This window comes from Heloderma suspectum, chromosome 4, assembly GCF_057233095.1.
Source record: "Heloderma suspectum isolate Gila_16-S chromosome 4, 16-S_ref, whole genome shotgun sequence".
NCBI lineage: Eukaryota > Metazoa > Chordata > Lepidosauria > Squamata > Helodermatidae > Heloderma > Heloderma suspectum.
This window is the reverse complement of record NC_139461.1, coordinates 204,598,765-204,625,887: the sequence shown is the minus strand read 5'-3', so window position 1 is coordinate 204,625,887 and position 27,123 is coordinate 204,598,765. Positions and strand designations below refer to the sequence as shown.

Here is a 27,123-nt window from a genome sequence, read left to right as displayed (position 1 = left end):
CGCCAGGCCCTCCTGTCCTGTGCTCTCTCCCGGAGCGTGCTCAAGTTCATATTCATTGCATCGGTGATGCTATCTAGCCATCTCATCCTCTGCCGTCCCCTTCTCCTTTTGCCTTCAGTCTTTCCCAGCATCAGAGGAAATATCCAGCATTTAATCCAGCATTCTGTTCACACAGTGGACAACCAGATGCTTATGAGAAGCCCACAAACATGACATGTGGGCAACAGCACTCTCCAGCTCATGTTCCCCAGCAACTGGTACTAAGAGACATACCGCCTCTGCTATGGGAGGTTATAGGTCAATTACCTAGGGAGGCGGTGGGCTCTCCCACACTGGGGGCATTCAAGACAAGGCGGGGCAGCCATCTGTCAGGGATGCTCTGACTTGGATTCCTGCATTGAGCAGGGGGTTGGACTCGATGGCCTTGTAGGCCCCTTCCAACCCTACTATTCTATGATTCTACGAGACTGAAAGAACTGGGCATGTTTAGCCTTGAGAAGAGAAGGCTGAGGGGAGATATGATAGCACTCTTCAAGTACTTGACAGGTTGTCACAGAGAGGAAGGCCAGCATCTCTTCTCGATCATCCCAGAGTGCAGGACACGGAATCATGGGCTCAAGCTACAGGAAGCAGATTCCGACTGAACATCAGGAACAACTTCCTGACTGTTAGAGCAATACGACAATGGAACCCATTCCCTAGAGAGGCGGTGGACTCTCCCACACTGGAGGCATTCAAGACGAGGCTGGACAGCCATCTGTCGGGGATGCTCTGACTTGGATTCCTGCATTGAGCAGGGGGTTGGAAACCGTTGGACTCGATGGCCTTGTAGGCCCCTTCCAACCCTACTATTCTATGATTCTATGATATAGCCATCATGACTAGTAGCCACTGATAACCTTATCTTCCAGGACTTGTCTAACCCCCTTTTAAAGCTGTCCAAGTTGGCATCTGTGATGCTCCTGCCCTGGGTTCTACCTTCTCCAGCCACCACCCAACGAAACTGAGAAGAAAACCCTGTCAGGACGTCTGCCTCAGGCAGGTCAGTTGTCCTCACCAAACTTCAGCCCCTTGTACTGTCTCGGTTAAGGAGACACCCAATATGTCTAATAGGTTCCATCTACCCAATACAGGAGAAGTAACAAGGAAATATGTTTTTCTAACGGTAGCACAATAAGACAAATGAACACGTGGGATTTTGTATTAACAAAAAAATAAAAATAAAAATTTAACACAAGAAGAGTTATATATTATTACTTTTGAAAAACTATGCTTGGTCCTAACCTATCTACCTACCCACCGTAGTCTTTCTAAATCCTGTTCCCCAAACCCCACTCACTAGATGCAGCTTCCTCAATCCCTAAGGCCCTATCTGACTTCTGTGAGTTCATTCCTTTTATAACCTCAGAATCCCCCCCACAAGCCCCTCCCACCTTTCACTCTTTCCCTAACACTCTATTACCCCTATCTTACCTGGGTCACCTTTAACAATGCAAACACATACTGTACATCAATATAACAGGCATAGCATACGTTACAGCATCCATCACTACATCTTGTGGTAGCGAATTCCATAGTTTCATTTTGTGTTATGTGAAGGAATGCTTCCTTGTGTCTGTCCCTAACATCACACAGTTCTGCTTCAATAGATGACCAGATGCTAGCAAGCATTTTCTCCACACTATGTATAATTTTACATACCCCTATCACGTCGTCGTCCCCCCACTTGCCGTTTTTCTAAGCTAAAATGGCCCTTTTGCCCCTTGCACTACTATTGCTGGCCAAGAGTGGAGAATCTCTAGCTACACTGCTGCAAAGGGTAGATCCATATGAAAGGCTGAGCTGCTGAATGTTTTGTCTGGTCATAGCTCACCACCTCCTAGAATATCCCTGAATGATAGGAGCTAAAAGATGGTGAGCTGTGATTTCACGAAATAGCTATGACAGGGCAGTGTCTTCAATCAATGGGTTGTACTCAAGGTTAGTCCTACTTAGAATAGACCCATTGAACTGAATAGGACTTAAGTTAGACTAACACTGGATACAGCCCACTGGATACAACCCAACGGGTCCCTGTTTTTAGATGAAGACGGTGCACCGGGCCAACCACAGCAGCCTTGGACATCCAAATCCCGGAAAATGAGGGTACAGTCAAAGCATTTGTTTTCCTGGCGTATTGTTTGTCTTTTATTCTTTATAAAGCAACTTACCTTCAAAGGCGATACATGCATTCAGTGCTGCAAGTCAGGTTTATATAGTGGACATATAATATTTAGATTTGGGAGCTAAACAAAGGTCACACAATCGCTTATTTTAGGAGTAAGGAAGTAACTGTTTACAAATACGGAATAGTCTGCTTTGCTGCCGTGAATGGAATCAACAGCTTTCTCATGTCTGTACCCTATACATGGTGCATCTTTCTTAACCACTGGTGCTTTGTTGTAAGATTTTAGAGAGAAGAGAGTTTTCTACCACATAAAAAGGTTGAACTCATTCTCAGGGGAAGGCTTGGTGGAGGGGGGTGTTCCGTGCTTTGGGAAGAGGCACTGTTGCCACCCGAAGTTCCCAGTGTGCATACACAAAATACCCAAATGTCCTGAAAGCTCCATCGCAGTTCGCAAGCTGACTGTGCCATATTGTTGTGGGGAGAGCGCTGTGGAAGGTTTTTATGTACTGAATCAGCACATTGGTCAATCTAGTTCTGCACCAGGAAGTCTGACTGGCACCAGCTCTTCAAAGGCAAAGACCACTTTCCCACTCTTGCTGACCAGAGATCCTGAATCTGTGATCTTACACACAGAGAAGCATGCCTGCTTTACCACTAATTTATGGACTCTTTCTGTATGTCTGGTGGTGAGACCTAGATTTTAAAAAATGATTCATTGCAAGAAGACACTTAAAGAGAAGGGTGGATCAAAACATGCCAACAACATGCTCAGTCTTTCGATGTGTTTCCCCATCTGCTAATATGTTGATGTGCAGTAGTCTATTGCAAGAAGAGCACATGGCACTCGTTTACGTGAAATGAATGATTCAGATAGAAGTGCAAGGTTATCTTTGATGCAGGCTATTAAGTTAACCACCCACAGGAAATGGAAGCAGCATTCAAGAGAGAGACCAACATAATTTACTTACAAAGGAAAGAGCATTGTTTCTCATTTGAAAATCGATTGATCTATGCAATACACTAAAACCAACTAACTAAAGACCCATAATAGGGTTTTGATAAATTAGTGTAGTTGCACTGAAGAAAATTGAACGTTTCCACAACACTTAGGAACAGGAGGTGCAGGCAGTGATCAGGACCAGAAACGAGAGGACAGAATGTGTGCAGCAGTTTAGGATGGGAGCAAGAGGTAGCAGGAGCATAAATTTCACATACTGATTAGAAACATTGGGCCAAATCTTTAGTTGCAATTTCTAGCAAATAAATCATTCTTTCCTATACTACAGGACTAGCTCCTGGGGGAGGGTATGATTTGTTCTTAATCAACCAGTGTGCGAACTTTTTTTAAAAAAGTGTGTTTTTGCTGAGCAATGGCTGAATATGCCAACTGTCAAAACACTGTTTAAAACACAATTGTCAACAATCCATTAACAAACAGGGCAGTTTCTCCTAAATAAAAGGTTTTATAGCTCCTAGAATCAAGCAGGCCTAGGAATGATACAGACTCTTGAAACCAAATCCCCATGCATGTTTTCTCCAGAGTAAGTCCTACTGCATTCAGTGGGAATGCAGCTGAATCTGTATTTTTTTCAGATGCTGTTCCAGTCTGTTCCCCCAACCACAAACCCACAAACCAAGTAACTATTGGGCGGGGCCATAGAGACAGTTTACTCTGTCTTTCCTGACCTGGCGCCCCCCAGATGTGCTGGACTACAACTCCCATCATCCCTGGCCACCATGGGAGTTGTAGTACAATGCATCTGGAGGCCACCAGGTTGGGAAAGGCTAGGTTACATCATGGAAAGGGCATGGGAGAAAAGAGTTAACCAGGGCCGTCCCAAGACATTCTGCTTCCTGAGGCAAAGAACAAGAGGCGCCCTCTTCCTTTCTATGTACAAAAGCCAACTGGACTAGCAGTTGAATCTCTCAACACGGGTGATGGGACAGCATCCTCCTTTGTACCTGAGGGCATCAGGCTAGGAAACAGAAGCCAGGATCTGTGGCATACAGCTCTCTTCTCCAACACCTTGCTGCCATCTCCCAGCATCTGCTACCTGAGGCAACTACCTCACTCTGCCTAATCACAGTGCAGTTAACTCACCCTCTTCCAGAGTACCACATCCTTCATCTTCAAAGCAGCCAGTGGAGTTGCTGATGAGCAAAACAAAACAAAAAAGGAAGATATCCTAATCAGGGATCTCCCACATCATTAGGCTTGGTTCAAATAGCCGCTTGGGGAGGGGGAAAATAGCACAGCACCAATGTTTCAATCAGATTTGGAGCCCATTGCCACAGGTGCATTAAAGAACAAAAAGACTATGTTGGGAGATCTAATTACAGATGCCCCATGTAAATAGCATGCAAGTTAGCTGTTCTCACAAATGTACAATGGACTGCAGCCATGTGCAACTTATGCACATTCACTTTGAAACAAATCCTGCTGAGTTCAATGGAGCTTGTATTTGTGCATAGGGCTGCAGCCTTACTACCTCACTAGGGGGGAAAAAAAGACTTTTCAGAAGATTGTGGAGCCACCCCAGGACACCTGTCAGGCCTGTACAACTGGAGTTTTTAGAAGGTGTTAAAAACCTGCTTGTTCTGTCCAGCCTTGCCTTTATGATGACTGCTGCCGTTTTAATTGTCTAGGTTTCTTAGTGCATGCAGTATTGGTGCTATTAATTAGCATTCTTTACGAAGTTACAAACCCCAAAGACCAATGGGATGCAGATAACAAAATAAAAATCTGTTTCAAGGCCTACAGCACTTATCAGAGCAATACTCCATAAAAATATATCCATGGGTAGCACCTGCAATTCATGCACCTCTGAAGGTTCCAGTGTAATAAAGGAATAAAGTTCAAAAGGAATGATGCATACGGAAAAGCTGAAGGTGATACCAAGGTAGAAGAACCTAAAGAGCGGGACTATCCAGTAGCTGTGGATAATAGCAGATAAGAAAATGTTTGGACCTAAGAGATGCAAACAATTCTAAGGGAATATTTCCAATTGCCTCCTGTGGAAGAAGTCACTGTTAAGTCAGCAGGAGCAGAAATAGTTGCAGTCCTAGACATCAGTCCTGGTTTCTGAATTCACCTGGATGATAAAAGTTCCAATCTGTGTATATTCAGTACACTTTTAGCAAGTACAGATTTACAAGATTAACATTTAGTATCTCTTCAGGTCTGGAGGTATACAAAAGGGGGATCCAGCAGCTATTTGGGGGGCTTGATAGAATCACGTTCTATAGACAATTCCCTTGTGCAGAAAGACTGGACAGAAATATGAGAGGCTGAGTAAGTTCTAAACAGGTGTCAAGAGAGAAATAATAAAGAGAAATGCAAACTTTGCTGGATTGGAAATCAAATGCCTAGGATGTATCTTAACCAAAGGAGTGTTAAAACCTTGTAAAACTACAGTTGCTTCACCACTATCCTTTTCCTCTGGAATCACAATCCTTTATTCACTCCTTTTTTAATGGAACGTCCAGATGATGTTAGGCATTTCTACATCATGCTTTTATTGTGCGCTCGTGATTGGGCACTCACGGGTTTTTGTCCTTTACACGATGTCATCAACTTCTAGGGTCCCTCCCGTGCTTTCTGGCCATCATAGTAGCATTATTCTCCATGGGGAAACCCCGATAAGAGATCTTATCCCACTTTGAAGCATGATACATTTCCAGTGAATTTCCAGAAGCCTGCTCTATTGCAGCAGCATCTAGTAACTGTATAATGAAACATATAGAATTTGCCCAGAAAGAAAATCCACAGGAAAAATCCACATGTAAAGGAGACGATCTTAATCCTGCAAGGAATCTGGAAGCAGAAGCCCTGGTAAGGGTGAGGGATTTTAGCCTTGTGTGGGGAAGCTCATTATCGGCCTGTTGCATTCCAGCATTTTCAGTGTTGTCCTCTTGTGGTTTTTCAGACCTGAGTTGTGGCCATTTTTTGGTAATAAAATGTAATTGTAGCACCAGCCTAGCTAGGGTGGAGAAGCAAAGCCCTACTGAGGTTTTTAAAAGCTCCTTTGCCTGTAATTAAACACTTCCTGTTTGTAGGTACAAACCATTTTATTGCTTCCTGATGAGTGTGGAAGATTAATGTTAGCCTACAAATTGGCTCTGTAATAGCTTTTCTTAATTGCTTGAGTGCCCGTTTTTTGTTCCCATAGGGGAAGGTTTAATTACTGGTTCCTCTCATTTTTTTAAAAATAGCAACATTTTACATTTTGCTGTTTCAAAAATGAAAAGCATTTTGGACACTGAGGTGCAAGTGACTGTATCAAGAGGCATGATACAAGGAAGAAATATTGTCTTTAAAACAGGAGAAGTAATGGTGGTAGGAACCAAAGGGTGTGGTGAGCAGGTACACAGAGCAAAGCAGTCTGGGGGAACACCAGCAGAAAACTGAAGCCCAGGAAAGCAGCTATTTTGAGATCAGTTACTGTAAGAGTTGTAGACTGTTGTTTGTTTCACCCTTCAATCTTGTGTGGCATCGTTTTACAAAGTTTACAACAGCAAATATTAAAAATGTAGTTATTACAGAGCATCAAGCAGTACAAAAGTGCTATGTTTCAGTCTAGTATTCATACAGGGCTATCCCTTCAGGAAACAAAAACTCGCTTGTTCAAGATACCACACCCAAGCAGTAGTCTTTGCTCCAAAGAGTAGAACTGAATTAGGCAGGGATGGGCAAGTTGTAGCCCTCAAAAGGTTTCAGCCAACAACTCGCATCATGCTTCACCATTGGTTATGCATGCTGGCTAAGGGTGATGGGAGTTGTAGGCCAAAACATCTGGAGGCCCACAAGTTGCCCACCTCTGTGTGTGCACCTTTTCAGCAAGTCAATATTTTCCTTGCAAAGCTTTGTTCATTCAGTTCATTAATAAAGGCAGTCCTTTAAAAGAGCCACTTCTAATAAAGAAATGATCAATATAAAGAAGCATTATTACTAAATACTCACTAGTGTTTCATCAGCAGCAGCCTCCTGCACTATAGCACTAAAACAGAAATGGCAGATATGTTCCCAGACCTTCCCAGATGGACTGCAGAACTCATGCTAGCCCTGCAGTGGTCTGTCTGCCACAGGGTACCAGGATGTCAGTGTAGAACTGATCCTTCATGTGTCTGGACTGGAACTTGTTAGATGCATTGGATGCAGACCCCTTTTCCAACCAATAGCATGGATGTATTTTTATTATTTATACTACACCATCAGCATACATGGCACCTTATAGAGCTACAGAGACAACATACATGAGCCTCCGCTCCCAAACAGATTACAATCTGAAATGGACAAGGGGGAGTGGCAACAAACAACACAGGGGAATGGCAACAAACAAGAGGAAGGGGGGAACAATGAGGGCAGATGCCCTGACATGTATTTAAAGCTCAGTTACAATTGGAAATGAGGTTTAAGAGCATACGGCAAAGGCCACAGAGAAAAGGCAGGTTGTAAGGAAGGTTTGAACAAAGGGAGAGAGGCAACACCAGGTACATGTTCAGAGAGTGAGTTCCAGGTATAGGGGACAGCCAGGGAGAATGAGAGGAGTCATTTAAGGGAACAGGAAATCTGATTAGTTGAGGGTGGCAGACACAGAAGAGCAGAGGTCGTGGGTGGGGAAATAATGAGAAAGAAGGGAGGAAGGACAGGGTGGGGGCAAGCTGTCTGTAGCTTGAGGGATAAGGACAAGGAGTTTGGGCCAGATACAGAAGGGATGAAAGGCCAGCGAAGTCATCTGAGTAGGGGTGTCATGTGATCAGAACAATGGGCAAGTTGAATAATTTTGCCAGTAGAGTTTTCAATAGAGGTGAAGGGACGGTGGTATGAGAGAGAAAGGCCAGCAAGGAGATGGCTGTAGTAGACAAGGCAGGAGATGGCCAGAGCATAAACAAGAGATTTAGCTGAGGGGACAGCAGAGAGCAGGCAGATTTTTGCAATGTAGTGCAGGGACAAGCAGCACCACTTGCCAACTGGCTGAATGCGTGGGGCAATGGAGAGAGAATGCCAGATCCATCAGTTGGATGGTGAAGTTGTTGACAGATATGGAGGTGGATCCAGGAGATGAAGGCTTGGGAGGAAAAGTAAGTGGTCTGGTCTTGGACATGTTAAGTCTGAAACAGTGATGAGCTATTCAAATAGATATATCAGATAGGCAGGTGAGGATGTAGGACTCGACAGAGAGGGAAAGAGAGGGTGTAGAGAGATACAGCCATGGCATTTGATGAGGTCAACCAAGTGGAGACAATGTAGAAAGAGAAGATGAGACTCTGGAGAAAACTCTGAGAGACACCAAAAGAAAAAGGGAGGATGGAGGAAAAGCATTACCCAATGGAAATGTTGAACAAGCAAGCTGAAAGACAGGAGAACCAGTTAAGAACAAGATAATGAGAAAGCCTTGGACACCTGACATATGGAGGGAGTCAAGAGAGTGATCAGCTGTGTCTAAGAGCCCAGCTAAATAGCAGATGTAGTGAAAGTGTCAGGAACCTAGAGGGAAAGTGACCACATTATCTCGGAATTTGTGACAGCAGATATAACCGAGGAAGAGTACAATAGAGTAGCTTGGACCTGTTAGGATGGTGCCAGGAAGGCTAAAGTCCAGAACGAGCCAAGGATTGTGAGGGATGCTAAAAGCAACAAAAATGGCTTCTTTGGCTATGTTTGGAGCAAAAAGAAGAACAAGGAAGATCCACTGCTGAGGGAACATGGATGGTGAACTATTAACAGGTGATAGAGGTGAAGACAGAACTACTCAGTTCTTATTTTGTCTTAGTATTCTTCCACAGGGAAATTGTGTTCAACCTTTGAAAAGCAGAACAAATTTATCAGAAGGCATTACAGCCCAGCCAGGATAGGTAAGGAGATAGACAGAGAACACCTAGCTACTTTGAGTTCAAGTCTCCAGGACTGAATGAATTACATCACATCCCAGAGGTGAAGGAAACTGAGGATGTTATTTCACAGCCACCTGCTTTGCACATAACAACCCAGAATATGGATTGAGTATGGGTTGTCATTGAATCATGGGTTATTATTACATCTGAACCCTACATGATGGTTTAACTATGGGTTAACCATGAACAATCTAAGAAGAGAACCCATGGTTTGTTGTTATGTTCTCTGTTGCGGAAAGTGGATAGGGAGGTTTTATCCCTCTCCCATAATACTAGAACCCAAGGTCAATCCATAAAGCTGATTGGCAGGAGATTCAGGACAGATAGGAGGACGCACTTCATCACACAGTGCATGGTTAAACTATGGAATCCGCTACCACAAGCTGTAGTAACGTCTACCAATTTGGATGGCTTTAAAAGTGAATTAGATAAATTCGTGGAGGATAAGCCTATCAATGGTTACTAGTCTTGATGAATGTATGCTATCTCCAGGATCAGACGCAGTATGCCTATGTACACCAGTTGCTGGGGAACACATCCAGGAGGGTGCTCTTGCACTAATGTCCTACTAGTGGGTTTCCCGTAGGCAGGTGGTTGGCCACTGTATGAACAGAATGCTGGAACAGATGGACCTTAGTCTGATCCAGCACAGCTCTTCTTAAGTTCTTACACAGTGAAGATAAGTTCACTCATTCAGATTAAGTGGTAGTCTTCCAGAGGGCAGGAGTAGAACCAATGGGTAGAAATTCCAGAGAAGGGAATTTCAGCTTAACATTAGGAGAAACTGTTCTACAGCAAGAGCTGTTCAACAGTGGAACAGACTGCCTCGGGAGGTGGTGGGCTCTCATTTGCTGGAGGGATTTAAGCAGAGATTGGATAGGGATGCTATAACTATGTCCTGCATTGCAGATCATGCATTTAGCGGGGAATTAGACTAGGTGACCTCCAAGGTACCTTGAAACTCTTTGAATCCATGGAAGGACTGAATAGAGGCCTCTGGGGGAAGGACTGTGACTCAGTAGTACAGCACATGCTTTGCATGGAAAACGTCCCAGGTTCAATCCTCCACACCTCTTGGACTTGGAAAAGCCCAGTCTGACAACCTGGAGAACAGCTGCAAAGCAAACAATACTGAACTCCATGGACCAATGCTCTGGCTTGGTAGAAGGCAGGTTCCTGTGTTCCAGCATTTGGTAGTGAGATCTATGATTTTAGCAGATCTGGGGCAAATTAGCATGCTGGCTGGGGAATGCTGGGAATTTTAGGACTTTTTTCTGTCTGAACACACATGGGATTGCACCTTAAAAAGAGTCCAGAGGCTAGAAGCTAGATTGCAGGGGGTCAAAAGTGGAGCTGGAAGAAAGTCAAGACAGCAAGAGCAAGAAGTATGTCCCAGGTAGAACTGAGATTTACCAGCAGATACGAGGATGAGGATAAGTCAAAGGAGGGCTTTTTGAGAATGGGAGAGATGGTGCCATCATTGTAAGGAAGAAGCCTGGAGAAAGAGATAGACACTGATGACATTATGGAAGGATAATAATGAGGGATATAGTTATCAGGAAGGGAACAGGATCAAGGGGGCATGTGAAGTGGTTAGATGAAGAAAGCCAAGTGGCCATCTAATTGAGAGATGTAGACAATTTCTGGTATTAGTTCCACTAATACAAGCCAATGATATACCTAATAGAGTTGAAGTAGATAATTCTGCAATTAGCCTCAATTAGCTTTTCACATAGCATTGTGGGCTGGGGAGTTTTACTTATAAGGATTAGTTAGATGAGTGGAATGGTGTAATTGCCACAAATGAGAGACTACAAATTGGGCAAAAACAGAATCACATTACAGTGCTGTATCATGAACAATGCCCACCAGTAATTCAAAGCAGTTAATATTCATTCTTCACCACTTGGCCCCAAGAGGTCTAACACCAATTTTTGGTCTAATTCTTGATGCCACTTGCCTTAGTGCTGCTTATCTGGCAACTGTAATTGCAGAAATCCATGAACACAGACATCCATTAACATTCCATGTACCTGGCTGCAAATGACTGTGTAAAAGAGAAAAATACAGCATTTTCAGAACTGGACTTAGGTCTGGTTATACATACAGGAAACCAGATCTAAGCTGGCCTGGAGTTTTGTTTGTTTTTCATGTGAAGAACAGACAAGAAGAAAAAGTGCATCTCTCTCTTGACATACTGTCATTTTCTAATCCTTAGCAAGGCGTAATTTAAAACATCCATGAATCTGAATAAATTAGCACATGCGAATAAGAAGTGGCATTTTCCTTCTCCTAGAGAGGCATCAAAACCTGTTTTCTGAAAACATTTTGGGCCAAAATCCCAGGGTCTAACTATTAATGACACTAATTGTGTCACTTTAAATCACATCACTGTGTGTTTTTTTTGTTCTTTACTTAACTATAGGCATCATTAGGAGCTTTGTTTTGGGCACAATCCTATGACTGCTAGTCATAGGATTGTGCAGCTAGATGGCCATAGGATAGGTCGGCTCCCAGAGAACCGACCCCAACTCCCTCGTAGGCAGCGCAGATTCCCAGGGGTGGGCCAGGACAGGGAGGTCAGAAATGCCAGTATGACACATCCTATGCGTCATCCGGCCGCCGCTTCCCACACTCCGAGGTCCCGTGGCTAGACAGCTGAAATTGGCTGTCTAACTGCGAAAGTTGGGCGGGGGGAGCAAGGTGGAGATCCGCTCCTCACCACTCCTCCCGCCCTGCACTGGATAGGCAGTCGCCCTCGGGGTTGGAGGCGACCATCAATCCACATAGGATTGTTCCCTTCAAAGTCTAAGTGCAGTGTCCAGGAGGGATTTTTGTTGTGGTTGGGGGAGGGAAGAGCTAAACCTTCCCTTCCTGTGTGCTGTGGTCCCAATACCCTCCACCCCACATAGGTAGTTAAATAATGATGCTATGATTGCGAGTGACACAATTATCGTCACATGTAGTTAGGCCCTCAATATTTCTTCTAGAATTCCAGTTTCTGAAGATGGTCCCCCAAACAATGAGGTGCCCAAACTCAAATAGAAAGCATTTATTTTAAAACACTGGACTCTTCACACTAAATATACCCCTGATCTAACACATAGTCCACAGGTGATAAAAACCACTTAAAAAGTACACTGTGAAAATTGATCTATATATATTGAGGATTTTTTAAAAATTGAAATAAAATTATGTACAATCCCTTGCAGAAGTCTTTCCAGAGGTTCCTCACTAACTGGAAAGGATCAGATCCATAAACTGCAAGTGCACAGATATTCCTGCCTACGTTTTTTGTCGTAACGGACTTGTTTTGACCACACCATTTCCTTAACTCACATTTTTAAAAGCTCAGCCTTTAAAGAAGTTCAGTGTAATAACCAAACTTCCAATGTTCTTGTACTAGCAATACAAGCATGGGCTTATAATGTCTGTAAAACAAGACTAGAGGCTTAAAATACCACCATCAATCCACACACAGTCACTCTTTCAGTTGAAGTGGCAGGAGGTAAGCTGGAAAAGTAACAGTTCTATGCCTATGAACAAGCCACAGAAATTGCATATGCACAGAATAACTTGTTAAAGGCACAATGTGTGCCTATTGCATGCTCTTACTTTATTTTAGAAATCTATTGAACTCTCCCCATCCTTCAGAAGGGAAGGTGGCATGCAGAAATTACTACACTGACTTCAAAGACACCCACAGATAAACATAAAGGGGACACATTTTGATTCCACAGACCCTCACATCTTTATATTATATAAAGATGTTTAATTGAGGGGCATACACAATTTGGAGATCAAAGAGCCCAACAGTATATATGTTTACTCAGAAGCAAGTCCTATTGTATTCAGTGAGGCCTCAGGCTGCAATCCAATGCATACAATTTAGAAGCAAATCATACGGAACAAAATGGGACATGCTTCCAAGTAAACATGCAAAGGACCAGGCTGCAAGTCTGGCCTGGTGCCCACTGAGGTGGGAAACGTATGTCTGGGCTGGACCATTTCAGACTGCAGGGGTGGGGTAGCTCACATGACTGAATGGTCCACTATACAAAGACAACAAAGAAAACTTTCCTCCACATAGAGAACTAACATGATAGGGGGAATGCTACTCTACAACTGTTCTGCATGAGATCCTAGCTGTGTTTGTGGATTTTTTATTTAATAAAGAAGCATTCAGTTATGAGAACCACCCTGCCACAGTAGTCTGTGGTGGCACAGTCCAGACACAGATTTGCCACCTCAGGTGATAGCTAGGTCTCTGAGGAAGGAGGACTCCACCATGCTGCTTGTGCCATTTCCAGGCTTAACAGAAACACTGTAAAATAAGACCACCCCATTAAGTACATTTCTTTCCATCCATCCAGTAATTATTTACAAAGATGTCAGGTAACCCTGGGATTTGGGTTTCAGTACAGAGACCATATCTTCTGTGGTTTCAGGGTTCAGTGACCTCAGCTGATTCAGTACTCATTCCACTCGCTGCTGCCGTCACCCCCTCCTCACCACTGCAGTCCACATCTAAGGAGAAAAAAGGAATTGCTCATGTATTTTCTTTGCCACTGATGGTCCCTTGGCTAATGCCATTTTCTAAGTATTGGCTGGAGGAATCCATGCTCCTACTGAGCACAGTGGAGGGGATCCTGGAAGACCGACGTTCCTGGCTTCTCTCCTCAAAAGAGCAACAGATCATGCGCCTCATAGTACTTGACATCTCGTCGTCTTTGTAAGAGTAAATGATGGGATTCATGACCGAGTTCAGCAGGGCCAGGAGAAGAAACCACCTTTTCACATTCTGAACCTCACAACGAGTGCAATTCAAGCCATCGAGAAGCAGAACAACAAGACCAGGAGTCCAGCACACAACAAAGGCACCTATTAGAGAGCAAAGAGAAAAATTAAAAAACAAGATTATCTAGATATAGATTACAAAAACCAACCTGAAATGTATAGGCTTAGAAGAGTCAGAGAGAAGTACTGCACTCACACAAAGCACACCCATGGAACTTCGTGGTGCTAGATATGCTGGCCTCCTGCCATAAATGGCTTTAATTTTCCCTCGCTTTTTACCTCCTTTACGTTAAGGACCACATTTAAGCAGCACATTATCCTCCCCCCAGTGGTGACTATTCTGCCATGGCCCTGTAGGGGCTGGGACGGCAAAGGAGCCTGAGAGATAGAGGAGAGTATACTGCACCCACCAACCCACATTTGCTATCATCAGTCCCAAGAATAGCCAGGAAGGGCTCTGCTTTCCTTTGACCTTCCTCCTTCAAAACTCTCTGCCAGTGTTCCCAAAGCTGCTTTTAACCCCTTCTGGGTGACGCTGATGGCTGCAAGGGATGTTTTATTGATTGACTGTGTCTACCTAGACTGCAGCTTACAATAAACACAAATCCAAACAAAACAAAAAAGTCACCATTAGGATAATGCAAGACATATAGGGTCCTGCTCTGTGATGTGGTGGCTAACTGGCTTGTTTGCTTCTGACAGCTTCCCCCAAGGTCCTTCACGGTGCTCTGAGGACAAGGGCCGGTGTGCTTCCTCCCTTTCTCAGGGACTGTTGGGAGCTGTCACTGGCTCCATTGTGCAAGATTGAAAATAGAGAAGTTTGAGAAAGACTGTCAGGGAAAATAAAGTAGTGAAGAGGAAAGGAAAGAAGAAACAGAGGCAGGAGAAAAGCAACAGTAAGGCATATTTCCTAGTTACATATAATGTATGGCGAGAACTATTCTAGACTTCTCTGTGAGAATGGCAGAATGGTTCTAGACTTCTATTCTAGACTTCTCTGTAGCCATGGCAGAATGGCTACATTGGTCAGAATCTACACATCATAGGTGAGAAAGTTAGAAAAGCTAAGCCATGATGGCCTTTATTTGGCTTTTTTAAATTTATACCATACTTTTCAACCCCACAGGGTTCCCAGAATGGCTAACAAATCAAAAAGATTAAAGCCACCAAGTAAAAAATAACAAATACAAGTAAATAATTTCAAAACAGCTAAATTGTAGCCCTCCCCCATACACAGCACTGCTAACATTACCAGTTTGTCATTCTGTCCTTCTTGATGCAAAACAACACAGAGAGAAGCTCTTCACAAACCAGAATATGCTTAGCTCAAGCCACAATTGCTGCCTAGTTTACAAAAATAGAAAAATTACAGCCCTGCATAAAAAAGGCAGGCTGTAGAAGACACACAGAGGAAATGCTGCTCATTGGTTTTATTTTTTTCAAGTCAAAGCTAACATTTTGGGAAGGCTTTTTTCCCTCTCCCCTAAAGTCTGCAAATAAATAAGTATTTCAGCAAGTATGCCTGTGGCAGCAAGGACACACTCTTCTGGTGGCCTGTCTGGGTATCACCTTGACCAGACCAGGTTTAAAAACAAATTATTCAACATCTTCCTACACTTTCATTTTCTATTATGGAAACCAGGTCAATACAGTACAGTAAAAAATAGTCTAAACTGAATTGTGGGCCAGGGACCAGAGTTCAAATCCCACTTTGGTGGTCACCTTGCTGTGCAGCTTTGAAGAAGCCCTTCAGTTCCCTATCTGCAAAATGGGAAGAATAAAGATCGACCATGTGATCAAGGCTACATTCATATCCCATAGGCTTACATTCCCCACTGCACGAGCACAGGATTTTGTATGTGGTGGCACCAAATAATCCAACATCATAAGTATCTCAACTTTTAGAGTTTATCTGGGTAAAAAGTCAAAGCACATCCCATTTTAGACTTTGAGAGATGTTCCTATTAGGGACAACTGCATATATACAGTCTAGATGTAGTCTAGGCTGGAGACTGAGCTTCAGGAGGGATAGCCTTGACTAAAGGGCACATTCATAGTTGTTGTGTCATTGCTGACTCAGAGTTTCAGCCCTGGCATGCAAGGAACACACAACCTGCTAAGAACAAGAAAAGAATGAAGAAAACAAAAAGAAAGAATCCTGAAATTGCAGCCACTACAGTGGGCTGCAGAAGACCACTAGGTTTTGCAACTACACAAATGTGAGTGTGCTTTGTGTTACACCAAATGGTAGAAGTAAATACATACATTCTTTTTTTAATTGCCACAGTGGGAGAGGTGGAGGCTTGTAGCATATGTAAGGGCACCAGTGGTGGCACAAGCATGGTCCAATAAGTGCTGATGACACCCATCTGTGGCCCTGGGTTAAGAGAACGAGCGGAAGCACATTTGGCCTGCAGCACTCGTCATGTGCCAAGAATCCCCAGCAACATTATATCTCATTTTTGTCAGACCAGAACCATTTGTCTGGTTGCTCCCTCAGATACTGAATGAATTTAAGGCTCGGAGGAAAGCCAGGAACCAAAGGCTCATCCTGACAAGACTTGAGATGATTAGATAAAGAAAAACAGCTTGAATGGTGTGGGGGAAGAACTCTAGGTTGAAGAGGCAGTTGAGTCACTGCTACTGCCACATCACAAAGACAACGTTAGCTGTACTCACGGATCTGGTTGATATATTTACAATGGAACTTCCCCCAGGTATTCAGGAAAACAAAAAGCTGCCTTATATGAGGTCAGCCTATTTGTCCATCTTGCCCTGTACTGTCTACTCTGACTTACAGCACATCTCCAGAGTCTCAGACAGAAAGGGGTCTTTCCCATTGCCCGCAACCTGATCCTTTCAACTGGAAAATCCAGGGATTGAACCTGGAACCTTCTGCATGTAAAGCATAGGCTCTACCACTGGCACATAGAGATTTCACTGTAGTCTACCTCAATTCCACCAGCACATGAAATCCCATCTCTCTGAAAGATCCACTTTTTGTTTTTTTTGGTCTTTCTGCACTGCCTCGCCAATGAGTTCTCCGGAAACTTGGACTCATGTATTTTACATTCTGGATAAGCACATTTTGAGAACACTGAATAGCACATTTTTAAACAGCCAGTCATATTATTCGTACAATGATCAGACTGTCAACAGAAGCTGCACAAATGTATATGGAGTGAGCTGTATATTGTTGTTTTTTAAAAATAACATTTCTGCTCAAATATAGGCATGTTAGGACAGACCGCCAAGCACACTTCAGCTTAGCAGACCAAAAGTCATGTGCTGACTTGCCTGGAATGCTATACCCTTCCATTTTAAAAGGCTGTTTTGCTTTTTTAGCCAGCATGCTTCTGCAACAGGGATCTGTAAGCAGTGAAGCATCTAGACCATGAAGAAATGTCTTGTTGGATCAGACTAAAGATCCACCTAGTCCTGCATTTGATTTCTAAGAGCAGCCAACCAGAGACTTGTGGAAGCTGCCATTCCAAGAAAGGGCATGAAGGCCACAGACACCCCTATTAGTCCTCAGCATCTTGTATTCAGAAGTATATTGGCTCTGAACATTAAGTTTTCATTTAGTTACAATGGCTAAGTAGAACTTTCCTTCACCAAAGTGTCTATCATTACCTCGATTAGCGATGTTCGGGGGTGAGTGCCAGTTCTAAAGCAAGCAAAACAACACCGCCCATGCACAGGATGGAGGTATCAACAGGCTCAGGGAAACCCCAATATTTGCAGAAGTACAAAAAAATCCACAGTTTTGCTCTTTTCCAAAAGTAGGTTGGAATCCAAAACACAGATGAATGAAAAATGCTCAGAATCCCAAGTATCTATTTGGAAGCGGGAGTGGAGGACAGGACAGAAAACTGGGAGGTGGAATTGAATATCCTGGGAGAGGGCATGGCTGGCGCCCTGAACAGGAGCACTCCATGCAGCAACATTTTAGTACAGGTCCCACTTGTCTATCAATAATTTCTTCTTAAAGCCACCTAAGCTAGGGGGCCATTGCCACATCACATCGTAGCAAATTTCATGAGCCACCGATGCACCATGTGAAGAAGTACTTCATTTTCTCAATTTCTAGCAGCCACGTTAGTCTGTTGCAGCAAAAAACCCACCAAAGACTCTTGCAGCACCTTAAAGACTAGCAAATATATTTAATTGCTCACAGTCTCCCCAACCTAACAGTGTGCGCGCGTGTGTGTGCACGCGCGCGCATCTATATAAATCCGAATCCAAATCAAATTTATTAGGCAACCCATTAGAAGTTATAGCCAAAAAGGAAATGCATAGCCAAACGAATCAAACATTTACAATACATATATCATACACAAGAAGCAAAGTCCTTAAACCAAAAAATTCATCTCACAGGCGTGCCTGTGCTGGGAGGCTTTCACAGCAAATTTGGCCATATTAAACATAACAGGCTTAACCGTGCTAGATGGCAAGATAGTTGATTTTAGCCATGTCACTATGATTGGCTACCAACTCTATACCTACCAATTTAGGAGGACAACACTTCATGCATCGGATGAAGTAGACTGTAGGCCATAAAAGCTCATCCCATAATAACCGTGTTGGCCTTTAAAGTGTTACAGGACTCTTTGTTCATTTTTTCAGGCATTAGCTTACTGTCATTCAATTACGTGACCTCAAGTTCTACAACTGTATAAGCAGGGGTGAAAATATTCTATTTATAAATCACTTATGTTCCCCTCCCCTTAGTCATCTTTCCCCCACCCCCTAAACTACAAATGCTTACTCCTTTTGTGTAGAATAGATTTTTATTTGTTTACTAGAGGAATGTTATTTTGGCCAGTCTTTGCACGCATCTAGCACAGCATGACTTTACCATGTACACGCCACACTGCAACCGTAGCTCTTGTTCTTATACTTACTAGCTCCCCTTTAGTGCCTCATTGCTTTAACCAAATCTTCAACTTCATACTTCTAGAAAAGTTAACAAATATTAACATTCTAAATTATATTTGTTGTTGTTCAGTCGTTCAGTCGTGTCCGACTCTTCGTGACCCCATGGACCATAGCACGCCAGGCCTTCCTGTCCTGCGCTCTCTCCCGGAGCGTGCTCAAGTTCATATTCATTGCATCCGTGATGCTATCTAGCCATCTCATCCTCTGCCGTCCCCTTCTCCTTTTGCCTTCAGTCTTTCCCAGCATCAGGGTCTTTTCCAGGGAGTTTTCTCTTCGCATTAGGTGGCCAAAATATTTCAGCTTCAGCTTCAGTATCTGTCCTTCCAATGAGCACTCAGGGTTGATTTCCTTTAGGATGGACTGATTTGACCTCCTTGCAGTCCAGGGGACTCGTAAGAGTCTTCTCCAGCACCACAGTTCGAAAGCATCAATTCTTCGGCGCTCAGCCTTCCTTATAGTCCAGCTCTCACAGCCATACATTACTACTGGGAAAACCATAGCTTTGATTAGACGGACCTTTGTCGGCAAGGTGATGTCTCTGCTTCTTACTATGCTGTCTAGGTTGGCCATAGCTTTCCTCCCAAGGAGCAAGCGTCTTTTAATTTCATGGCTACAGTCACCGTCTGCGGTGATCTTGGAGCCCAAGAAAGTAAAATCTGTCACTGCTTCCATTTCTTCCCCTTCTATATGCCAGGAAGTGATAGGGCCAGATGACATGATCTTCGTTTTTTTAATGTTGAGTTTCAAACCAGCTTTTGCACTCTCCTCTTTCACCCTCAACAAGAGGCTCGAGATCCTCTTCGCTTTCTGCCATTAGGGTGGTATCGTCTGCATATCGGAGGTTGTTGATAATTCTCCCGGCAATCTTAATTCCGACCTCTGATTCATCCAACCCGGCATTTCTCATGATGTACTCTGCATATAAGTTAAATAAGCAGGGTGACAATATGCAGCCTTGTCGTACTCCTTTCCCAATTTTGAACCAATCGGTTGTTCCATGTCTGGTTCTTACTGTTGCTTCTTGACCCTCGTACAGGTTTCTCAGGAGACGGGTAAGGTGGTCTGGTACTCCCATCACTTTCAGAATTTGCCACAGTTTGTTGTGATCCACACAATCAAAGGCTTTAGCGTAGTCAATGAAGCAGAAATAGACATTTTTCTGGAATTCTCTTGCTTTCTCCATGATGCAGCGAATGTTGGCGATTTGATCTCTAGTTCCTCTGCCTCTTCTAAACCCAGCTTGTACTTCCGGTAGTTCTCGGTTCGCATACTGCTGAAGCCTAGCTTGTAGGATTTTGAGCATCACCTTGCTGGCATTAAATTATATTATTAATTAATAAATTAAAATATTCCTAGGCTGCCTTCCAGGGCAGAAGCCTTCCCAAAACTAAATATGCATGCACACCAGAAAATTAAGTTATCCTGCAAAGAGGAAATGGTGCTCCAGGCAAAAAGTGTCTTCAGCACCCCTGCAATCCAGTTGTTCAGCTCTTTAATACTTTGGATTGTTATTGCATTTGTAGCTCATTTCACAACTTTAATGCATGATTTGCTTGCATCATTTATCCCTGTCATACAAAATGATACATTTGCATGCTTGGATCTGATCACAAATCTCTCTCTCTCTCTCTCTCTAACTCTCTCTCTCTCACACACACACACACACACACACACTTTCTTGAATGGGCAATGATGTATATTTGAGAGATAGAGAGTTAATGCAATGTGGTCCATGCAGGTCAGCGATGCCAACTTTACAAGTGAAGTTTACAAGAAATGATGCAGGCTCCACCAGCACAGCAGAGGCATTTTGAGCAGCAGCTGAGAACAGGAAGAGGTAATTTGGACTTTAACATCTAGCCCCCCCCCCCCATTTCGCCTTTGCTACTGCGCTGGGAGAACCCCTTTAGATGATTTCAATATATTGTTCTGTTGCTCTTCTAAGGCTGCCATCCTATACTCAGTTTCCTTGGAGTCAGCCCCTCTGAACTGAATGGGCCTTCCTTATCAGTAGACATGAACAGAATTGTACTGTGAGTTTGTTGACACCACTATTATGGTATATTATTGGATTAGTTAGTTGGGTGTCATAGTTTGTTAGTTAAGCATTGATAATTATGTCATTAAAATGTTTAACTAATTAGAAGTTGGATCCAGATTAACTCTGAATCAGCTGCACTGCCAGAAGTGGATTTCCCCACCCCCTCCTTCCCCCAGCAGCCCTTCCAGACCACTGCAAATACTACACAGAGAGTTAGAAGTCCCTGCTGAATGGGGTGAGCTGGGTGTGCGCAGGAAGGGTCTCCCCAAAAATCAGGCAGAGGGACATTCCATAAGCGGAGCTCTTCCTCTCACAGAAAGCAGATCCTGGATCCAACCCCAGGTGATTTGTCTTTATGAATTTGGTATAGTATTGAACAGGTTTACTTTTTGTTTAGATATATAGTGTGTCTATATTGATTGCAGTCGTGATACTTTTTTATTGGTTGTTTTATAGATATTGTTAGCTTGAATTTAGGGCTCTTCTAGATGAAGCTTTTGGCATGCCACTTTACAACTGCTTCCGCTTCTGGATTTGAGGGATTAAGATCAGATATCTACACATGGTTTTTTGGTGGGTGGCTTTCCTTTTCTGTATGTTCTACTACATAACCTCTGGGTAGCACTGTGGTATAGTGGAATTGTGCAACTATGCTAGTGTTTTATTCCACCATTTCCCAAAATGCCAGGTCTTCCCCAGTCAAAAAAAACTTTATGAAAATGCTTGGAAAGCACGGGAGAGGCCATGGAGGATGACATCATCTAAAGCACCCACAAACTACCATGAATGAGAAATGGTGCGCGCACAATAAAAGCCTCATCTAGACAAGCCCTTAGGCTTCTCTTTGGAGGGAAAACAGGGTACAAATATTAAATGACATGAAAATGAAGATGAGCTGTCTGTAATATTTGTTTCAGCTGTTCAGTGGATAGCTGAGTAGATTAACTTCGAGGAAGGCACTGGCAGCAGGCTGATGACCTCTAGGCTTAGTGCTCTAGCTGTTGACCTTAGTTGCCTGCTGCTAAATCTGGCAGAAGTATCTGGTACTCTGAAGTACCCCGACTACTTCTCACAAGATACACACACACACACACACACACACACACAAAAGGAAGCCAAGAGCCAGCTTGAATTTGTGATTTTTGCCCAAAGCGCAATTATTTTTCTTGGCTGAAATCCATGCTGTGTACTTTGGGGAAACTGGAGTGGAGGATTTCTATTGATGTAAAAATTTGAAATTAAAAACATAAAACCATAGTAAACATACACACTTCTAGTTTTTGGTCTTCTAGTGGACCATAAAGAAGTGGGCAGACTGGCAAAAATGCAGCAGAACCATTTCTGCTGTCTTTCTTGGGAAAGTGAGAACCACACTACACTTTACATTAATTGCATAGCATGTGACTGAGGGTTTGCTTTTTATTTACTCTAGTGTAAGCATGTGTGGCCCCAATTCTGAAATTCCTATCACCATCACCCACAGTGGTGGTGGCGGGATTAAAAAAAGAAAAAAAGTCTCCATTGGCATCAATTGAGTTTTTGTTCCTCTTTTTTAAAAACCTCCTGTGGGGGTGAGATTCAGGGAAAAAATGGCAGGGATAGGCTTAATCCTCCACTCCTGGTGTGCAGTGGGCCCACTCCAAATTGGGGCCTGGGAAAGGAGTACAACAAGGCTAAAGCCTTTGATTGTGTGGATCACAACAAACTGTGGCAAATTCTGAAAGTGATGGGAGTACCAGACCACCTTACCCGTCTCCTGAGAAACCTGTACGAGGGTCAAGAAGCAACAGTAAGAACCAGACATGGAACAACCAATTGGTTCAAAATTGGGAAAGGAGTACGACAAGGCTGCATATTGTCACCCTGCTTATTTAACTTATATGCAGAGTACATCATGAGAAATGCCGGGTTGGATGAATCACAGGTCGGAATTAAGATTGCCGGGAGAATTATCAACAACCTCCGATATGCAGACGATACCACCCTAATGGCAGAAAGCGAAGAGGATCTCAAGAGCCTCTTGTTGAGGGTGAAAGTGGAGAGTGCAAAAGCTGGTTTGAAACTCAACATTAAAAAAACGAAGATCATGGCATCTGGCCCCATCATTTCCTGGCATATAGAAGGGGAAGAAATGGAAGCAGTGACAGATTTTACTTTCTTGGGCTCCAAGATCACCGCAGATGGTGACTGTAGCCATGAAATTAAAAGACGCTTGCTCCTTGAGAGGAAAGCGATGGCAAACCTAGACAGCATAGTAAGAAGCAGAGATATCACCTTGCTGAAAAAGGGTTCGTATAATCAAAGCTATGGTTTTCCCAGTAGTAATGTATGGCTGTAAGAGCTGGACTATAAGGAAGGCTGAGCGCCGAAGAATTGATGTTTTCCAACTGTGGTGCTGGGGAAGAGTCCCCTGGACTGCAAGGAGGTCAAATCAGTCCATCCTAAAGGAAATCAACCCTGACTGCTCATTGGAAGGACAGATACTGAAGCGGAAGCTCAAATATTTTGGCCACCTAATGTGAAGAGAAAAGTCACTGGAAAAGACCCTGACACTGGGAAAGATTGAAGGCAAAAGGAGAAGGGGACGGCAGAGAATGAGATGGCTAGATAGCATCACGGATGCAATGAATATGAACTTGAGCACACTCCGGGAGAGAGTGGAGGACAGGAAGGCCTGGCAAGCTATGGTCCATGGGGTCATGAAGAGTCGGACACGACTTAACGACGACGACGACGTGCTTTCCCTAGAGTAAATAAAAAGCTAACCTTCAGCTATGCAATTCATGTAATGTGTAGTTTGGCTCTGAGAAGGAAAGTTGGGTCGAACTTTTGCACAAGGCAAGCAGAAACATCTTCACCAGCAAGCCACCATGATTCAGTGACTGACAACTGGAAAACAAGTTGTTTAGAATAAAAGGAAAACACTGGAGCACTTAGGATAAATGGGAGGCATTGTGATTTCTCAGCCACTAAAATACGTAGATCTTGAGGGTGGGAACAGTCATTTAAGAAACTCAACTAGATTGTAATCTCCAAACATAATAGAAGGAATTAGAAACATCTGAAAAGCATATGGGATGACGTCTGACCTGAGAGAAAATGCTGCTACTCTCCTGGACAAATTAATAGGTTATAAATTGTTGCAAATTAAGCCCTTATCTGGCTCTGTGAAAATTACTGAAAATGTTGCCATCCATTTCAGTATGAGCTGGAGGAAGTCTTGGCAATGCATTATTTCACAAGCTGTTCACACCAGCAGGCCCTTCTTTTCCCACCCAAAGGCAGTGAAACATACTTGAAAGAAACCGCGCAAACATGTGCATTAGGGCGTTTATCCAGAGATGTTGGTAATTCTTGTTAGCACAGCTTATTTGAGCAAGGCTGTGCTTATCGGATACTCATTTTACTTGCTTTTCTGCTCAGGTATTTTAAAAACTAAGCAATAAAAACCAACTGCCCCTAGCTGAAGCCAAGTTGTCAGAACTGGGGTTGAAACCCCCTTCCCCCAGCAAGACTCCTGTCCATCTAATGACTGCAGAAATTCAAAAGCTAAGGTTCTCCATATCACCATATATCCATTACAGGGGAAAGTATACACTTCTTGAATTTCTGCCTATCACATAGCTGTTAAAAATGCAATAGCTTCGCCAAGAAGGGTGGGGTGGCAACCCTATTTAGAGTCCACGTGCTTGTGGTCAGGATCTTAGGGTATAATCTTCTATATATTTTTTAAAAATCAGTTCCTAAGGTCCTGCCACACTTCAGTGTCACAACATGAAATGGAACTTTAAGGCCTGGGGCTGTGCAGAGAGGAGCTTCTCCCTCTCTCATAATAGTAGAACCCGGGGTCATCCCTCGAAGCTGATTGGTAGGAGATTCAGGACAGTTAAAAGGACTTCTTCACACAGCGCAGAATTAAGCTATTGAATTCGCAAACACAGGATGTAGTGATGGGCACCAATTTGGGTGGCTTTAAAAGGGGATTGGACAAATTCCTGGAAAACAAGGCTATCAATGGCTACTGGTCCTGATGGCTATATGCTACCTCCAAGATCAAAGGCAGTATGCCTATGTACACCAGTTGTTAGAGAACATGGGTGGGAGAGTGTTGTTGCACTTGTGTCCTGCTTGTGGGTTTCCCATAGGCAGCAGGTTGGCCACTGTATGAACAGAACGCTGGAATAGATGGACTTTGGTCTAACCCAGTATGGCTTCTTAGGTTCTTAACGGTGTAGATGACTGCACACATTCAGGTTATGTGGAAGTCTTCCAGAGAGCAGGAGGGTGGGGCTGGGGACATGAGCAGGAAGGCGCTATTGCTGGGGACATGAGCAGGAGGGCGCTACTGTCCTATCTGGGAGTTTTCCACAGGCAGCTGATTGGCCACTGTGTGAACAGAATGCTGGACTAGATGGGCCCTTGCATGGCTCTTCTTATATTCTTATGTAATGCAATCCACGTCACAGCTGAGAAATACCAAAAGCTGACCCGAATGCCAGAAACCAGGGTCACCAGCAGCAAGATTAATCCTGATCCCCAAATGATCTTTGCTCTCTCCCATATAAGTGCATAGGAGCTAACCGATCATGTTGCCTCCCAACAACAGAAGCAATTATGAATGTATGAAGTTGCTTTATACCACGTTACGACATTGGTCCACCTAGCTATTCCCCCATGTGTGAAAAAAAGTAAAGACTGCATTCAAGGGGTTTAAGATCTGCCCACCACAACAGGCAGGCTGTGTTCCAACAATCAGAAGCTCAGGGGTGGCAGGGGGCAAGACATCAATAGACATGTATGCACACACACCATAGACCTCCTGCAATATACAGAGACCCTTCCTCTGTTTGTACCTGACCATTTCACTCATGTACTATAAGTACTAGTTTCATATCTCCTAACTGAAACTCCCACTTACCAGATTTCCCGAAAACTAGTGTAGAAGTCAGACCCTCTAACTGAAATCCCCCCTCTTTTTAATGCCAGAAGTGTGGCCATTTGTTTTGGCTTTCACAAAGCTCATGAGGGGAAAGGAAGGTATTCTTTATCTACTTCAGCATTCCAACCAACTGTTGAAGAGTTCTGGGCCTAAGAAGCATTAGTGAACCACCGCTTAAATCATGTCTTGATGCCATGGATGCCTTATGTTTGATTAACTTAGGGTACAATCCTATGCATGTTTAGACAGAGGAAAGGCCTACAATTCTCAGCATTCCCCAGCCAGCATGGATTGCACCCTTAAGGTAGCAACATTTTGCTGGGACTGTGCTGGTCCTGGCATCTGACGGCATGTCTCCCAGTGTACCCAACAGGCAAGAAAAATAAGGAGAGGAAATGTACAGCTAGAGAAGAAAAGGGGGGAGGTTTGGAAGGAAGTGAACCTCCCAGAGCACACACAATGTTTTTGCTTTAGTTCATGTTGCCTCTCAACAATGGTAGGAGCTATGAATAAATATATGGAAATGCCATCTACCATGTTAGAACACTGGTCCACCTAGGCCAGCATTGGTCTCAAGCCCACAGCCATGCTACCCAATATCTTGAACCCAGAACCTTCTACCCCTGAGCTATAGTTTTGCATCTGCAAAATAAAGTCAGCTGCAGGCAGGTTAATGTTGCAACAGGTTTGAGTCAGTGAAACAATGAATGTCGTCTCACAATGGAAGAACTACATCCCAGGTGCCTAGTTCAACTTTTAATTCATGGTGCCAGCCAAGGAATATTTATTAAGATCTAATAGTTGAATTTCCCCCTCTCTTTGAGTTACTATTGCCAAAAGACAAGGCCTGCTGTCAGAACAAGTTAGCTGCCAGACAGAAGAAACGGTGTCCTTGGGCATAGCATTAGAGAGATAAGCATGCTACGTTTGCAAAGTGATTGTTGGAAAATAGGTATCCTCCATGGTACTGATATCTCAAAACGTTATAATATGGACAGGACTGGTCTCCCCCATGACAGAGCAATGCCTTCTTCTGTTATCTCCTGTTAAGAAGGCAGCACAAAGAAATACAATGCTACTGTATCATAGTTATGAAAGAAGCTATTCAGTGTCTGATGGGCAATAGGTTGACTACAAGATTCTCAGGGTCACTTCATCTTGTTTAGCATTTCTGCGCACCTACTCAATAGCTTGTGTTCAAGACCAGCTTGTGCCTATACAAAATTAAAGATTGCACTGTATCATTGTAGATCCCCAGTCAGGTGGGAATGCAAATCGGACATTGAATTTGGGGGAAGGAGTGACCCTCATAAAGGCATCCTGTATAAGGGGTCCCTCAATCATAGG

The 27,123-nt window shown here is 43.5% G+C and overlaps 1 protein-coding gene across 5 annotated transcripts in view; it reads right to left on the bottom strand.

Moving 5' to 3' along the window:
* Window positions 1-11,239: 11,239 nt before the first annotated feature.
* LPAR3 (lysophosphatidic acid receptor 3) overlaps window positions 11,240-27,123 on the bottom strand; it is a 46,472-nt gene continuing 30,588 nt past the window's right edge. For all 5 annotated transcript variants that reach the window (XM_084852048.1, XM_084852050.1, XM_084852049.1 and 2 more), the window contains exon 3: window positions 11,240-13,942. In XM_084852048.1, coding sequence (XP_084708174.1) covers window positions 13,611-13,942 — 332 coding nt within the window. In that variant the 3' untranslated portion in view covers window positions 11,240-13,610. The remainder of the gene's footprint in view (window positions 13,943-27,123) is intronic.